This window comes from Phoca vitulina, unplaced genomic scaffold (genome assembly GCF_004348235.1).
Source record: "Phoca vitulina isolate PV1807 unplaced genomic scaffold, GSC_HSeal_1.0 scaffold21, whole genome shotgun sequence".
In the NCBI taxonomy this organism is placed as follows: domain Eukaryota; kingdom Metazoa; phylum Chordata; class Mammalia; order Carnivora; family Phocidae; genus Phoca; species Phoca vitulina.
In genome coordinates, this window is record NW_022589724.1 from 4,340,820 (window position 1) to 4,359,265 (window position 18,446).

General features: G+C 42.2%; 1 protein-coding gene across 3 annotated transcripts in view; it reads right to left on the bottom strand.

Annotated features, from left to right (window-relative positions):
- The window catches only part of GRIN3A (glutamate ionotropic receptor NMDA type subunit 3A), a 146,069-nt gene extending 141,955 nt beyond the window's left edge, over positions 1–4,114 (bottom strand). For 2 of the 3 annotated variants that reach the window (XM_032419146.1, XM_032419147.1), the window contains exon 1: positions 2,495–4,113. In XM_032419146.1, the coding sequence (XP_032275037.1) occupies positions 2,495–3,193 (699 nt within the window). In that variant the 5' untranslated portion in view covers positions 3,194–4,113. Of the gene's footprint in view, positions 1–2,494 lie in introns of all 3 variants that reach the window. The other variant, XM_032419145.1, reaches the window with a different exon arrangement.
- Between the last annotated feature and the right edge of the window lie 14,332 nt (positions 4,115–18,446).

Sequence of the window (18,446 nt, forward strand, 5' to 3'; positions counted from 1 at the left end):
TTGTCACTACTGCTCCAAGCAATTTTGATTTGTCTGAATAAGAGACACAATTTTATTTTACTTGGTTGTGTGGACAAGTCCTCTTTCTTCTAGAATCCTTTATTCAGGCACTGGCCCAATCAATGTATTAGGTCACTGGGCAGTAGAATCCAATGAGAACAGTGGCTCAATTAAGTCAATTTTATTTAATGTATAAAATGACTCTGACATTCTTTTATATTTTGAAAGTTGTTTTTTTTTTAATCATATCAGTGTATGGGAGAAAGGTCTACTTTTTAGCAGAAGCAAGGGAAAGATCAGTTATTATTTTTGCTGAAAGCAGATTATGGTCATATCCTAAAATTACATATTAGGTGACTTGGCACTGAGTTGGACATTCTTAATATAGAACATTATAGAATGACATTTAAATGATATACTAAAAGTAAGACAAGTTAGATATGTTTGAATTTAAAATACAAAGATAAATGAAAGAACATGTCAGTTGGGCAAACGAGATCTGAGTTAATATAATAATCTCCCCCTTTCAAGATGTGTGCCATGAAAATAACAGTGACAACAGTGATTTAAAATCCATTTCTGAATTGAAGTACAGAAGAAAATGTGCTTGGCGGAGTGTTCATTTTATTGTCAGCTTGTAAGGGTTGTCCCTGGAAGACTGTTCCCACAGTGGTCCTAAAGCTGTGAAGTTGTCTGATTCTAGACGCTGCTTCTTGGTTTCTCTAGTCCCCTTGTTGTAATGTGCTGGATGCTGCACAAATCCAGCATGGAACACAATTTCCTTTCTAACTAAGGAACACTAATTTGGGGGAAATTCTTGCTATTTAAGATCTGTCAAACAATCTACAAATGGAAAGGAGTCTGGAGACTGTGAACACTATTGGCAACTAATGAAGTATTAGGTAATAAAGAAGCAATGATGAGAAGCACGTGATGCTGACTCTTGCATTTCGTTCAATCTGATTCTGCATATATATTAATAATGATGCACCCTATGGATGCAATTTCATGTTTATAACACTTTGGCCATTGGCAGCATTGTGCACCTGTGTTTTCCCTGCCTTCCCATCTGCTGCCTACAGTCATTCAGATTCAGGTGACGGAAATGTCTTAGATAAAAGTTAATTAGCCTGCACTCTGCAGATCAAATCTCTATAGTTCAGCATTAAATAGCAATCTTCTGGGGAACTGCTGAAAGTAGCGGGTGCCCAGCCTTCCTAAGATTAAAAATGTAAGATTCATTTTTCTAGAAAAAGAAATCTTTAGTACTCTCTTGATATTTTATGCATAGATTCTATCAAACTTTTCACTTGTATTTGGCCTTACTCATTTTAGCTTTTATCTCTGTATATATATCAAAAGTGGAAGAAAAGAGATTAGAAATATTTTTTTCCAGCTAAAGGGATAGTGAAATGATATGTAGAGTTAGAAATTCTGCAGTGTCTGGACTCTTTTATTAGTACACTGACCAAAACTTTCCTTAGTTCCTCAATCTTTAACATGGGGCCAACACCGATTACCTATTTGTTTCATAAATACTTTGTGCAAGGCTTAATGAAGCTTGATATTTTGATAAAAATAATGCACAAAAGGCAGCAAACTCCTATTGCTGAAAGGACCCCGCCCTCTCTTTAAATATTTATATTATTGTCAACAGTAAATTCACAAATAGCTTCTTTTATTAAAAATAGGTTCAATTTTTTAACCTATAAGAAACGAAAGCATTAGCGTCTTCTTTCTTTAGTCCTAGATCACTCAGACAGAAATGAGCTGAACACAGCAACTGCAGACAGCCAGTCTCTGAGCCCACATGACACAGAAAGGTAGGGACCAAAAAACCAATCCCAAATGAGTCCTCCCATCGATTTTTACGCTACCAGATAATAATTCTAATGCATTTCAATGCCCAAGCGTAATTAACTGCCCTTCTTTACCCTATTGCTTCCGTACTAGTTGCAGATTTCCTATTTACTCATAGGAATTCAGAGGGCTGTTTCCTTCCGTACAGCACCGCCCAAGCCTCAGGCACACCTTCTAAAGAAGTCAGAGCAGATGCAGCTCTTGGCGCCACATGCTTAGTTCCTCTTGGGAGTGAAAGACTCCAGCATTCTCAGGGATCTTCCATCGCCCTCCCCCGCGCTCGTCTTTAGAAAATCCATTGCTCTCCACGCTCCTGAACTTTGATTTCTACTTCCCTCTGGCATTCACTAGGTTTCCCCAGCTGGTCAAAACAGGAGTATTTTTTACGCTTATTTCCCCCACTTCCTTTCTTCCATCTGCTACCCCTACCTCTTATTTTATTTCCATCCGCACTTACACTGTCTTATTTTACTTTTACTGAACTTCTTCAACGAACCATCTATGGATATGGTCCGGTCCTTAAACAATATCAAAGTTGTAAAGCCCCAAGTCCCTCCGGACTTCACCCTTCCCCTTTCTCCCCTCCTCCCCTCCATAAGGTCCCGGCCCCCAAGTGGCGCCCCACTCCTCTCACCTGACTCTCCCGCGGAAACTCGTGGCGCACGATGCTGATCACTGGAATGTGCAGGACAGAGCTAACCAAGTCGAGCTCCATCATCTCGCCCTGGCTCTGGGGGAAGGCGAGCAGCGCCGACACCCCTTGCACCACCACGGTGTGGCACACGCTCTGCAGAAAGGAGAAAGGGTCACTGCTCCACGGCGAGCTTGGGGAGGAGAAGGGCAAGAGCGGCAGATCGCCCAGGCCCGCCTCGATGGCCATCACTACTTCCAAAGATAGGTTGTAGGGCAGCAGACCTTCCACGCGGTTCAGGTTGTCCACGGCGAAGAGGAGGGCGTCCCGTGGCCACAGGGTCTCGGCCCCCGCGCCCTCCCCGGGCTTCCGGGCGCGCGGCGGGCCCCGGCCATGCAGGGCGCTCCCCAACCGACGTGCGCCGGGCGAGGGCGCCGGGGGTCGCCAAGTCCCTGGCTCGGGCTCATCCCGCTGGGCGCCTGCCCGGCTGCGGTCCGGAGCGCGGCTGGGGGCGCGGGGGGCCGTGGTCCAGGGTTGCAAGTGCACCGCGCCCACCCTCACCGCGTGCCCGATGCGCTTGAGGATCTGGCAGGGCTGCGGGTGCGAGGAGGAGCCGGGCACCCCGGCCAGCACCAGAGCGCAGGGCGGCGGCAGCAGCAGACAGACCCTGCTCAGCAGCCACCACAAACTCAGTCTCCTCATTACTGAGATCCCCAGGGAGAAAGCGCGCCCCCTCCTGCGCCTGGCTCACCCCCCTTGCAGCCGCTGCCTAAGGTCTCCGCCCCCAGGTCCCGCGGGCAGCTCACTCTGAACGGCTAAGCGCCCCCAGGAGCCGAAGCGGTCTCCGGGCCATCCGGGTTGGAGCCTAGTGCGCCCAGGTCCCTCCGCTTCGCATCCTCTGCCCGCCCGGTCCCCGCGCGGAGCCGGGCAGGCGGGCGGGCCGTAGCCGGTCACCCGCGGCTTGGGCGCCCGTTCCCTGCCCGCCCCATCTGCAGGGCGGCTCGGGCACTGCGTCCGGCCCCGCGGGGAGGCTGGGCTGGGAAGCAGCCGGAGTTCCTAGAGGGGCGACGCGCTCACTTGGATTCTTTTCTTTTCCTTTTCTGCCCAGGCGAGACCCACTTAATTTCCTTGGGGTCGCGCAGGAGAAGGCGTTCACGCCCCGAGTGCGAAAAAGAAGCCAAATCCTCCCTGCTCCACCGTCGGCCACCCTCTGGCGGGGCCCCCCGGCACTGGCTTCATCTTTCTTCCTGTCTCGCTACTTCCTCTCTTCCTTGCTTCGCTCCTCTTTCCGCCCTGTCGCCGCCGCCGCCGCCGCCTGCTTCCTCGGAGGAGCGACGCGACTGGCCAGCAAAGGGTGGTTCTGCTCGGAGCGCAAAGTTCTCCCCGCCTCAGCCGGCGCCTCCCTGTTGCTGAGCCCTGGCGCCAGCCTGTCGCTTGGCTGCGCTAAACGCCCACTGATGGTGAGAATCCCGGGTGGCGCTTCCCGCGCCCCTGGAAAGTCCGCTCCCCGCAAAGGCGCCGGGTCTTGATTTGCGAAATTCCGTGCGACGCAGGACTCTGAGCCGCGGAGAATTCCGAATTCGGAGTTGTGCCTGAGGATTCTGAATTCCAGTGGTTCACTGGGATAGGTTCTGAGAAGCTGTGACTTTAACGAGCTTCTCTTCCGTGTGTCGCTTTAAAGGTTTTTCTCGCTAAGGGCACCAAAGCCAGAATAATTTACACATTTAATCTCCTCAGCTTCCTTCTCTCGGGCACGTGGGCCTCTGCGGTTTTTAAGGATTCCCTATGTTTTTAGATTCTCAGAAGTGAAAAGTGAATTTGAAGCAATTATTTGATCAAGAAATTAAAGAGCTTCAAAATACTTTGGAGTTTCAGGCACGATCAACAGCAGTGTCTAGTTTAGACCAAGAGTCCTCCAGATCACTGTTTCTAGTAAGTTCTTTCATTTGTATAGTAATGCAGTGAAGTCAGTGGTTTAGGATTTGGTCTCTTCCTCCAGGATCTGAATCTGAAATTAGAAGCACAATAGAGGGTTAAGGGCAGGCCTGTGGTTTCCACGCCTGCAGTAGATTTATTTTATGCCACGGTATCCTTTAGAAGGAGATTAGGAGACACATCCTTGGGGTAAGGAAGACTGGGGAACTGCAGGTTCTGAATTTCAATACCACTTCAAGAGAACCATGACCTTGGCAATTTATTTCACCTGACCTTGCCTTGCTGTTTGGAGCTGCTAAATTGTTATGCAAATACAGCTAGCTTTTAGCTCTGGAGGGCTGTTCTGATTCATGAGCTAAAGTTTCCATCATGCTTTAAATCCTTGGGATGAAGAGGCTCTCGCTAAATAAAATTCCCAAGAAGGTTGCGAAGTGAATGCTGTTTTCCTCAAAACAGACCTTTAAAGGCGTCTCAGAGCAAAACTTATCTGACAACCAAAATAGCTCCTGCAAGCCTGGGGTGCCAGAAAAGAAAAGGAGTGAAAATCATAATAAAGGGTGAACCGCAAGGGAAATGGTCCCTCCTGAGACCCTGGAGAGCATCCCATGTATGGATGCTGGAAATTCTTGCTTGCTTCAGAGGATTCCACTGATTGGGCACTGAATAAGAAAAGTATAGAATTTTGTGGTCCTTGCATTGCAGGAAGACTGGGAATCTATTAATTGTGTAGTCAGAAGATGTGCTGCTTTGCGTGTGTGTGTGCATTGAGGAGTGTGACATTCCAGATGATGACCATGCTCTAGAGTGGTTATCTTAGTACTTGGCATTACATACATGTTCAAATCAGGTTCTCAAGAAAATAGATGGTGATGAAGAATAGATGGGTCTGGTGGTTAATTTGATCCTACGTTCTTTAGGCCTCTCAAGTCCATGACCCCTTGAGGGAACAGCTGAACTGCTTATTCACAGGAGAAAAGATGATTCCCAAGGTTCTGAGGAACGTGCTCTACCAGCTCATGATAAAACCATAGCTAAATCTTGCAAATACTGAGTGTTCACGGTGACAAACAGCCCTTCCTTCCTCTGCTTCATTTTTTGTTTCTTTCCTGGGCTTTTTGAGGATGATGTACTGGCTCCCTTTTCCGTTGTCTTTTGCTGCTTGGTTCTTTTTATCCATCTCACTGTCACCTGAGTGTCTCTGAATGATTCTTTTCTCTCCTTTCCTCACATCTCCCTTTCTCTTTTCCCTTCCTTCTTCTCCTTTTTCATGCTTCAATGGTCATAATGTTGAGAGCTCTTTTAGATTCAGTCATCAGTTCAACAACCATTTATTAAGTTCCTACTCTGTGGCAGGTATTGCTGCAGAACTGTCCTGGGGGTAGATGAATAAACTCCAGATCAGGGAAGTTGAGGGTTTTTTCCCCCACAAACCACATATTTAATGAGTGAGCAAAATGCTGACATTGAGCTTATATTCTAGTGGGAGAGACAGACAATAAAGCATACGAAGAAGTAAATGTAGGATATGTTAGTTGATGCTAAGAAGAAAAGTAGACCAGCAAAGAGGAAGCATTAGGAGGAGAGTGGGTTGTAATTTTAGAGAGCAGAGCCAGGGTAAACCCCTCTGAGAACATAACTTTTGAATAAAGAGTTAAAGGGAGGTGACGGGGTGATTCATATAAACATTCAAGACAAGAATTTCCAAGTAGAGGAAACCGCAAGTGCAAAGGCCCTGAGGCAGGGTGTTTCTGGCATGTCTGAGGAATAGTGAGGGGTCCAGGGGCGCCTGGATGGCTCAATCGGTTAAGCGTCTGCCTTTGGCTCAGGTCATGATCTCAGGGTCCTGCAATTGAGCCCGTGTTGGGCTCTCTGCTCAGCAGCGAGTCCGCTTCTCCCTCTCCCTCTCCCTCTGTGATCTCTCTCACTTTTACTCTCTCTCAAATAAATAGATAAAATCTTAAAAAATAATAGTGAGGCATCCAGAGTTGCTGGAGCAAAATGCTCTAGGTAAGAGTGGTGACAGGTCAGGCCAGAGAAGCAATGAGGAGGTGGCAGATAATGTAAGCCAATGAAGAATTTTGGCTTCTACTCTGAAGGGGGTGAGAAGGTATGGGGGCAGGTGTTAAGCAGAAGAGCGACAGGACTTATGTTTTAACAGGACTACTCTAGCTAGCTGCTCTGTTGATAATAGATGAAAGGTAGGCAAGGGTAGGAGTCAGGAGACCAGATATAAGGCTGTTGGCAATAATCCATGTGAGAGAGGACATTACTGTCAAATCATAAACCATTTTATCAAATTAATGTTAATTATTCCCATTCTATAGGATAGGAAATTGTATTTGAGAAAAGTTGAGTTATTTGCACAAAGTCATTGCATAGTTAGTGAGTGGCAGTGTGGATTCGAGATTCTGAGTTCATCCCAGCTGCATTATTGGTAGCAAGAATCAGCCAAATTTCAACATTGGCTCACCCAGAGAAGATGAAGCTCTTTTTATTACCAGATTCTAAATGAGAACTACTGATCTAAGAACTCATGTTGGAGAGTCAAATAAACAAAAGCAAATCCAAATGCTCACAATTTAAAATGTGCTTTTGTGCACATCTGTGCTTTCTGGTACCAGCAACCGGTAAACCAAACGCTGAGATATTCTGGAGGTCGCCCAAGAGAGGCTGCAGTGAAGGATGCTGTGGGAGTCAGAAACTTGGATTCTATTTTCAGCACTGTTTCCCTATGGGTGCAACATTTAACCTCCTGAAGCACAGATTTCTCCTTTGTACTGGGGTTGTGGTGACAGCTCCTGGCAGTTGTCTACCCGGCAGTGTGTGGACTCCTGTGAACGCTTTCAAGTTCCATGGGAGTGGGAGGCTTTTTTAGGCCTTTCAGTTCAGTCACATATTTCTAAAGGCTTGGGAAATTACCTTTTTTCTTTCTTTTTGCCTATACCCTGACAGATTTCAAGTTCTACCCATATTTAGCTTTGTTTTTGTAAATGGGCAATAATATTAAATGCCATGTTCCTATCTCCGGGTCAGACTTTTATGCGATATTAGCAATGTAGGTGGTGGTTGTTGTTGATCAATATTCAGATGAAAAACGTGCTCACCTCTAGCTAATAATTCCCTAAGCCCAAATTGTGCCCTCCTCACATCAACGTCTTTGTCTCTATTGCCAGAGACCCTGTGTTTATGGGAATCCTCCTGGGTAAAAACAAGCAAACAAAACAAAGGAACAAACAAACAAAAAGCAGAAATAGAATCATAAATACAGAGAACAAAGTGGTGGTTGCCACAAGGCAGGGGGCTGTTGGGGGGGATGGGCAAAATAGGTGAAGGGAATGAAGAGGCACAAGCTTCCAGTTATAAAATAAATTAAGTCACAGAGATGAAAAGTACAGCATAGGAAATATAGTCAATAATCCCATAATAACATTGTGTGGTGACAGATGGTAACTACACTTGTGGTGAACTTTGTGTAATGTATAGAATTGTGGAATCATCGTGTTGTGCTCCTGAAAATAATATAACATTGTATATCAACTATACTTAAATAACAAATATTTAAAAAAATATGTGGAATTGGTAGAGAAGCGATGGTAGCAGAATTTGAAGAAGGAATGAATCACAGACAAATCGGGTCAGTTTTGAGGAGCAGACCCTAAGGGCCAATCTATCTAAAGCCTAATTATTCTTTTTTGTTCCCCCTTTAAAAAAAAGCCTATATTCACTTGATACCTTATAATACTGTTCTATATTCTACTCATTAGGCATTAATTTTGGCACTAGTCATTCTCTTCAAAAAATGCAAGTAACTTTCATGGTTATGGGATTATTAGGATAAATTATTTAACCCTGATTATTGTAAAATTAATATCCTGTTGGGAATTTTTTTTGATGGGGGAAGGAGTTCATTTTGCATTACAAGGGGATTTAGGGACATAAGAAAGGACTAAGTAGGATTTCACTGAAGGAGTTTTAGGCAACCCGAGGGACTGGAATAAGAGAAAAGGAGCATCAGGAGCTAGGAAAATGGGGCAAAGAAAGGGAAGCAAAAAATTAGTCTGTCTTTTCTATTTCAAATAGTGCTCAGTCTTTGTCGTGACACTGGAAAATATAAAGGGGAATGTCTCCTCCTTTGTACCACATGATCACCTACACCCAGGAAACCAAATTCAGGCCAGGACTATTACCTATCAACAAATTAGGAACTGCCAATAGTTTTTGCCTTTCAGCTATGAAAAAGAACACTGGGGTGTCCTCAGTCTAGTTATTGTCAGGGGAGTAAGTTATCAGTTGTGACAAGTGCATGGCCTTTTCAACATCCACCGGGATTATTAGCTGAGTGTTTGGATTTCTTGATTCTTCTCCTAAACCACACACTATAGGAAACTCAAATAGGACTTGGAAAGGCCAATGTGGTAGTCTCTCTCTCTCTCTTTTTTTTTCCCCCTTTGGTAATAATCACTCCAATTTAGTGTTTATCCAAATGAGTTTTGGAATAAAACTTGGCCCATCACAAACTGCAACATTTTTAAAGGACTTTTTTGTGCCCAGTTTGTAGCACGAATTTTATAGCTGTAGCCAAAGAATTGGGGACTTTTGCAAAGGCTATTTGCCTTCATGGTTCTCATGCCTTACATCTGGAAAAGCATTTTGTTTAAGAAAAACAGTTTTTGTTTCTTTAGAAAGAGGCTTTAAGGGAGGTTTCTTCACCAGAAAAGAATTATGAAATCTTTATCATTCTAGAGCTTATTATCTTGAGTGACTTCTACACGTGGGGCGGTTTGCATACATACTCTTTTAATTTTATGATTCAATACACTGTGTTATCCTTATTTTATAGATGATGAAAGTCATGCTTAGTGAGGTTGAATCATTTGCTAAGAACTGGGAAGCAAAATCAGATTTGATCCTCTGACTCCAAAGTCCAAACTCTTTTCATTTCCGCTTCCAAGTGTGAATGGAAGCGTGATGATCAGACCTGACTGACTCTGGAACCACTATCTAGCTAATGTACAGAGATGAACATAATCATAAAGTTACTTGACTATCACTGTCAGAGTATGTAAATGCCAACTCTAGAAGTCTTAATATTTAAGGAGATCTTAAGAAATGGATTTCTTACTGTTTAATACTACACATAAATAGGCATGAATGATTGTGATTTTCTATTTTCTTATTGGGCCACAAACTTTCTAGCAGATATTTTTGTCTATTTCATATGTGAAATGACTCTTAACCTTGGCTACGGTTTTTTTTTTTTTTTTTAAAGATTTTATTTATTTATTTGAGAGAGAGAGAACGAGAGAGAGACAGCACATGAGAGGGGGGAGGGTCAGAGGGAGAAGCAGACTCCCCGCTGAGCAGGGAGCCCGACGTGGGACTCGATCCAGGGACTCCAGGATCACGACCTGAGCCAAAGGCAGTTGCCTAACCAACTGAGCCACCCAGGCGCCCTGGTTTTTTTTTTTTTAAAGATTTTATTTTATTTATTTGACAGAGGGAGACACAGCGAGAGAGGGAACACAAGCAGGGGGAGTTGGAGAGGGAGAAGCAGGCCTCCTGCCAAGCAGGGAGCCCGATGTGGGGCTCGATCCCAGGACCCCGGGACCATGACCCGAGCCGAAAGCAGACGCCCAACGACTGAGCCACCCAGGCACCTCTTGGCTATGGTTTTAAATGTCATTGGAAATATTATCTTATAACTCATTATTATCCTCCTTAGGATCTCTTTTCAGCAACCGCATACTTAGGATCTCAAGGAATATTTTAATATGTGAAAATCTCTGTGATTTGAGATGGTGCTTCTGGAATATTCTCATTGGGAAAAGTTCAATTCAAAGGGAAACTTTCTGCTCTCTAAGGCATGACTGGAGTCTCCTCTTCACATACTGTATTGACAAGGCTTCTATCTTGATCAAAGGATTGAAGAGTTTGCATGGTATAAGCTAGATCACTCAAAAATGAGTTTGGATATATACGTCATATTATGGAGTGTGACCTTTTGCTGAGCAGAATTATCCTCCATGCCATTTCCAGGTGCTGTCATTGATAAAGACAGAAAAAAAAAAAATCTCATGATTATGCTGAAGGAGAACCTTCTGAGAACTGAGCATCTCTTTGAAATAAGAGTTAATCATCTAGAAATTGTTGTCGAAATAGAAACGATCTCTTCCAGAATTTGAAATCCCCTCAGAAATACATTGTCCCTTTTCTTTTGGTGTACCATCACTGGGTTAGAAAAATCAGTTGGGTTTTTCTTGGTGGCTCAGAGGGTTAAGCACCCGACTCTTGATTTAGCTCGGGTCATGATATCAGGATCCTGGGATCGAACCTTGCATGGGGCTCTGTGCTCAGTGGGGAGTCTGCTTGAGGATTCTCTTCCTCTCCCTCTGCCCCTCCCCACCCCCCCCCCCCCCGCTCTGGCACATGCTCTCTCTCTCTAATAAATAAATAAATCTTTAAAAAATATATCAGTTGGCCCCTACCGCCAACACTACAATCACTGCAGGGTACACTATGGAGAGCAAACTGAGCAAGACTCAGGCAGTAGCAGCAATGATTAGCTTGTGATCACATGGAACTCTACCAAGAACTCAATGGGAAAACATTTCATCCATTAAGAATGCTGGTCTAATGAGACTGATTAAGATGAGGCAGGATGAAAATAGTAACTACTGTACTCTGGAATGGGATGACACCTCTTTGAAGAGCTTAATGCTTTCTTGCAGAATTTTTTTAATTCTCTCTCAAGTCAAAGAGAGTAGATATATTAATATATTTATATAGTTTTAAATCAATTATGAATAGCTGATGCCTGAGGCAGAGAGTCAATAAATGGTAGCCCAAGGTTCCACAGCTTAAGGCAGACACAGAACTACAACCCCATTTCTTCTACAGCAATCAAAACAGGGAGACAACATCTATTATGATGACCGCAGCTGGTGGAGCTGGTGGAGTGTAAGCTGGTGTTTCTCTTCTGATCTGCTCCCAGGCAAAAAGACCCCTGTTTGGCTCTGACATTTGATGCCTTTAAGCTGAGGGCTGAGATTTCTGATAATGAAAACACTTGCAGCCCATTTGTTTCTAATGACCATATCTGTCTTAATCCTCATTCATGTTTTTTAACTGGGAGATTTGCAGTTTCCTCCCACCTTAGTATGGCTCTTCCTAAAGTCCTTCATCTGGTTAGCGTCACAGTCATGTTTCTGTGGAGTTTCAAAAGGGTCTTCAGCAAAAGCAATCTTCTTTTCTATTGTACCAGCTATTCAATCTTCCTCTTTAAGTGTCCCTACTAGCTCCCTGCTGCTTTCTAAATCAAGTTGTGATTTTCCTGGTTTATCAGCCTCTCCACCATGGGGTTTTTTTACTATTATGAATTTTTTTTTTTTACTGGTATCTTCCCCAGTGCCAAAATACATCATCTTCATTCCAGAAGTGGGTGGCCAGGAACCTCGTCCTGGCAGCGTCCACAGTTAGTGGTGCAGGCATCTGTGTGTGTATGGGATGGCTAGGGAGATTGCCTATAGTTTGTTCACTTTGGCATCCACAGTTTTGAAGTGACGACAATGTCTATAGGTTTCCCAGGCATTATTTCATTCTGATTCTTCTAATACCAGTAAGTCTTTGTCTACATAGTGAAGGGATAGGGCTTAAAGAAATGAAACTAGCCAATACAATTTTTGTGTTTTTCATAAGATCAGAAAATATGATAATTACTGAATATGAGTGTAGTATGAAAGGCTTTAGCAATGTATTCACATATAATATAATGTGAAATGTAATATATGTATAATGAAAATATAATTTAGCAGTATGTATAAGTTAAATCCATCTCAATTCTGCATTCCCCATAGTAGTAATATGACCTCATGCTATGGTAATGTGTATTTACCTAGTCTTTGACTTGTGGGTTGGCTAACTCATTGCTTTGATCAATGGGATTTTAGTGGACATGATGCAAATGAAGGCTTGAAATGTGCTTACACAGTTGAGCTTTTTTTTTTGGGGGCTTATGCCTTTCACCCATAGAAGAACATTCCTTGAATGGCTGCTGGTTCAAAGACCATGAGAGGTTTGTAGAACAGACCTGGACCTAACTGCAGGTGGGAGCTGCAGCTGAGCCCCAGTGAACAATATTCTGGTGAGTGACAAATAAATGCTATGGTTTATGTTGCTGAGGTTTTCTTGGTATCCATTTTGCAGCAAAGTGACTGAGACACAAGTATAAATCTGTGGGAAAAAAAATTTAATTAGATGTATCTTGTTCACTTTTAGGAGAAATATTCCAAAGATAAAGCAGAGATTTATGGGTTAAGAAAAAAACCCTCAAATGTCTCCATAGTATATTCTGGGGATAGTTTACATTCAGTCTAAGCACTTTAATTTACTTCTACATTCTCACATGGTGAAGATTCACATCCTTTGCGTGATCCAACACAATGAAGATCTTCAACCATCATGAAATTGAACATACTCAGCATGGACTTATGAAAAAACATTCCATGTATTCACACGGTACCTAGTTTAAGTGGTATCAAGGTTAAAAGGATCACATCCAGTCACAAAGTAATCTTAAGATAACAAATACTTTACTTGCATTTTTCAAATAGCATGAAGAGATATACATACACTGCAGTAATATTTAAATTTTTCATCTTTCCCATTCATTTCTTTCTTCACTGAAAGTGCTTTCACATTTCTTTCATCCCAAATTGTCCCTAAAATCTGCCAGCCTATCCTGTTTGAAGATTTCCTCAGTGTTAGCCTGTTTTCTCCCAGTCTTTTCTCTGCCTCTAGCTTTCTTCCCCCAAAGGAACCAGGCCCAATCCAGTTGTCAGGTGACTGAGGACTTTAAGCCAGAATCTTCCTCAGTCGCCAGAGTTAGATAAAGGCTGGGAATACTCATAATTTACTAACTGTTGACACATCGCATGTCATGGCTCTGTGTTAGGGGCATGCTAGTGTAGAATGCAGAAACAAATGAAAAGGTCCCTGCTTTGAGATCTCACTAGTGTTGGAGAATTTTATCATTCTAACAAAGCATTAAAAAGATATGAGGAATAAAGCTTGAAATGGAAGATACTTCCTGAATTGCAACTGGGTTCTTTGTAAGGATATCAAACACAAAGGAATCGACAGAAGAATGACAGATTAAAGAAAATATAATATATTCCAGAAATCATAATGTGGGGCTAATAGGATAAAATAAAGCCTAAATATAAGGTTAATATATGTATACAGACATAGAAATATATATTTGTATTTGTCATAGTAACCATAGGGGTTTCCAAATTTTATGGTCTCCAACTAGGTCGCATCTTGAGTTATAGAAATGTCACTTTACTTCTGCATAATTAAAATTTAATTTAGCTTTCAAATGTACATTTTTGATGGTGAAAAACTTAAATTGGCCAATTTAAGGAAAATTGATTATCAAGAAGGAAAAATATATCAAAATATAATTCCTGTCCGTAGGCATAAAAACAGTGGGGGATGCTATTGTTAAGTGACCTCTTCTTGGAAGTGACATTGAGAAAACTCACTCTTTACCTAATATACTTCAGTGAGATTAAAGAGCTACGTATAATCACATAGGAACATTAAAATATAGCGATTAAAGTGCTTAAGGCCACGTTGTTGATGCTCTGAAGAAGTAGGACTACTTCTATGCTGATTGTAAAATCAAGCTATCGACATCGATGGAGGGGCACACAATTGTTAATGCTTTCTTTTTTTTTTAAATTTTTTATTGTTATGTTAATCCCCATACATTACATCATTAGTTTTAGATGTAGTGTTCCATGATTCATTGTTTGTGCATAACACCCAGTGCTCCATGCAGAACGTGCCCTCCTCAATACCCATCACCAGGCTAACCCATCCTCCCAACCCCCTCCCCTCTAGAACCCTCAGTTTGTTTTTCAGAGTCCATCGTCTCTCATGGTTCATCTACCCCTCCGATTTCCCCCTCTTCATTCTTCCCCTCCTGCTACCTTCTTCTTTTTTTTTTTTCTTAACATATATTGCATTATTTGTTTCAGAGGTACAGATCTGAGATTCAACAGTCTTGCACAATTCACAGCGCTTACCAGAGCACATACCCTCCCCAGTGTCTATCACCCCGTCACCCCATCCCTCCCACCCCACCCCTCACTCCAGCAACCCTCAGTTTGTTTCCTGAGATTAAGAATTCCTCATATCAGTGAGGTCATATGATACATGTCTTTCTCTGTTTGACTTATTTCGCTCAGCATAATACCCTCCAGTTCCATCCACGTCGTTGCAAATGGCAAGATCTCATTCCTTTTGATGGCTGCATAATATTCCATTGTATATGTATACCACTTCTTCTTTATCCATTCATCTGTCGATGGACATCTTGGCTCTTTCCACAGTTTGGCTATTGTGGACATTGCTGCTATAAACATCGGGATGCACGTACCCTTTCGGATCCCTACTTTTGTATCTTTGGGGTAAATGCCCAGTAGTGCAATTGCTGGATCGTATGGTAGCTCTATTTTCAACTTTTTGAGGAACGTCCATACTGTTTTCCAGAGTGGCTGCACCAGCTTGCATTCCCACCAACAGTGTAGGAGGGTTCCCCTTTCTCCGCATCCCCGCCAACATCTGTCATTTCCTGACTTGTTAATTTTAGCCATTCTGACTGCTGTGAGGTGGTATCTCATTCAGGTTTTGATTTGGATTTCCCTGATGCCGAGCGATGTTGAGGACTTTTTCATGTGTCTGTTGGCCATTTGGATGTCTTCTTTGGAAAAATGTCTGTTCATGTCTTCTGCCCATTTCTTGATTGGATTCTTTGTTCTTTGGGTGTTGAGTTTGATGAGTTCTTTACAGATTTTGGATACTAGCCCTTTATCTGATATGTCATTTGCAAATATCTTTTCCCATTCTGTCGGTTGTCTTTCGGTTTTGTTGACTGTTTCCTTTGCTTTGCAAAAGCTTTTTATCTTGATGAAGTCCCAATAGTTCATTTTTGCCCTTGCTTCCCTTGCCTTTGGCGATGTTTCTAGGAAGAAGCTGCTGCGGCTGAGGTCGAAGAGGTTGCTGCCTGTGTTCTCCTTTAGGATTTTGATGGACTCCTGTCTCACATTGAGGTCTCTCAACCATTTGGAGTCTATTTTTGTGTGTGGTGTAAGGAAATGGTCCAGTTTCATTCTTCTGCATGTGGCTATCCAATTTTCCCAACACGGTTTGTTGAAGAGACTGTCTTTTTTCCATTGGACATTCTTTCCTGCTTTGTCAAAGATTAGTTGACCATAGAGTTGAGGGTCCATTTCTGGGCTCTCTATTCTGTTCCATTGATCTATGTGTCTGTTTTTGTGCCAGTACCATACTGTCTTGATGATGACAGCTTTGTAATAGAGCTGGAAGTCCGGAATTGTGATGCCGCCAGCTTTGCTTTTCTTTTTCAACATTCCTCTGGCTATGCGGGGTCTTTTCTGGTTCCATACAAATTTTAGGATGATTTGTTCCATTTCTTTGAAAAAAGTGGATGGTATTTTGATGGGGATTGCATTGAATGTGTAGATTGCTCTAGGTAGCATTGACATCTTCACAATATTTGTTCTTCCAATCCATGAGCATGGAACGTTTTTCCATTTCTTTGTGTCTTCCTCAATTTCTTTCATGAGTATTTTATAGTTTTCTGAGTACAGATCCTTTGCCTCTTTGGTTAGATTTATTCCTAGGTATCTCATGGTTTTGGGTGCAATTGTAAATGGGATCGACTCCTTCATTTCTCTTTCTTCTGTCTTGTTGTCGGTGTATAGGAATGCCACTGACTTCTGTGCATTGATTTTATATCCTGCCGCTTTACTGAATTCCTGTATGAGTTCTAGCAGTTTTGGGGTGGAGTCTTTTGTGTTTTCCACATAAAGTATCATATCATCTGCAAAGAGTGAGAGTTTGACTTCTTCTTTGCCGATTTGGATACCTTTTATTTCTTTTTGTTGTCTGATTGCTGTGGCTAGGACTTCCAATACTATGTTGAATAGCAGTGGTGATAGTGGACATCCCTGCCGCGTTCCTGACCTTAGGGGGAAAGCTCTCAGTTTTTCCCCATTGAGAATGATATTCGCTGTAGGTTTTTCATAGATGGCTTTTATGATATTGAGGTATGTACCCTCTATGCCTATACTCTGAAGAGTTTTGATCAAGAAAGGATGCTGTACTTTGTCAAATGCTTTTTCTGCATCTATTGAGAGGATCATATGATTCTTGTTCTTTCTTTTGTTAATGTATTGTATCACGTTGATTGATTTGCGGATGTTGAACCAACCTTGCAGCCCAGGGATAAATCCCACTTGGTCGTGGTGAATAATCCTTTTAATGTACTGTTGGATCCTATTGGCTAGTATTTTGGTGAGAATTTTTGCATCCATGTTCATCAGGGGTATTGGTCTGTAGTTCTCCTTTTTGATGGGGTCTTTTTCTGGTTTGGGGATCAAGGTAATGGTGGCCTCATAAAATGAGTTTGGGAGTTTTCCTTCCATTTCTATTTTTTGGAACAGTTTCAGAAGAATAGGTATTAATTCTTCTTGAAATGTTTGGTAGAATTCCCCTGGGAAGCCATCTGGCCCTGGGCTTTTGTTTGTTGGGAGATTTTTGATGACTGCTTCAATTTCCTTAGTGGTTATAGGTCTGTTCAGGTTTTCTCTTTCTTCCTGGTTCAGTTTTGGTAGTTGATACATCTCTAGGAATGCATCCATTTCTTCCAGGTTATCTAATTTGCTGGCATAGAGTTGCTCATAATATGTTCTTATAATTGTTTGTATTTCTTTGGTGTGGTTGTGATCTCTCCTCTTTCATTCATGATTTTGTTGATTTGGGTCATTTCTCTTTTCTTTTTGATAAGTCTGGCCAGGGGTTTATCAATCTTGTTCATTCTTTCAAAGAACCAGCTCCTAGTTTCATTGATCTGTTCTACTGTTCTTTTGGTTTCTATTTCATTGATTTCTGCTCTGATCTTTATTATTTCTCTTCTCCTGCTGGGTTTAGGCTTTATTTGCTTTTTGATTTTGCAAAGATTTTGAACAGTTGTGTTTTCATTTTCATTTGTTTCCATGAATTTTTTTAATTCTTCTTTAATTTCCTGGTTGACCTATTCATTCTTTAGTAGGTTGCTCTTTGGTCTCCATGTATTTGAGTTCTTTCTGACTTTCCTCTTGTGATTCAGTTCTAGTTTCAAAGCATTGTGGTCTGAAAATAGGCAGGGAATGATCCCAATCTTTTGGTACCAGTTGAGACCTGATTTATGACCTAGGATGTGATTGATTCTGGAGAATGTTCCATGGGCACTAGAGAAGAATGTGTATTCCGTTGCTTTGGGATGGAATGTTCTGAATATGTCTGTGAAGTCCATTTGGTCCAGTGTGTCATTTAAAGTCTTTATTTCCTTGTTGATCTTTTGCTTAGACGATCTGTCCATTTCAGTGAGGGGGGTGTTAAAGTCCCCCACTATTAGTGTATTGTTGTCGATGTGTTTCTTTGCTTTTGTTATTAATTGGCTTATATAATTGGCTGCTCCCATGTTAGGGGCATAGATATTTACAATTGTTAGATCTTCTTGTTGGATAGACCCTTTAAGTAGGATATAGTGTCCTTCCTCATCTCTTATTACAGTCTTTGGTTTAAAATCTAATTGGTCTGATATAAGGATTGCCACCCCAGCTTTCTTTTGGTGTCCATTAGCATGGTAAATGGTTTTCCACCCCCTCACTTTCAATCTGGGGGTGTCTTTGGTTCTAAAATGAGTCTCTTGCAGACAGCATATCGATGGGTCTTGTTTTTTAATCCAATCTGATAGCCTGTGTCTTTTGATTGGGGCATTTAGCCCATTTACATTCAGGGTAACTATTGAAAGATAGGAATTTAGTGCCATTGTATTGCCTGTAAGGTGACTGTTACTGTATATTGTCTGTGTTCCTTTCTGGTCTATGTTGCTTTTAGGCTCTCTCTTTGCTTAGAGGACCCCTTTCAAGATTTCTTGTAGGGCTGGTTT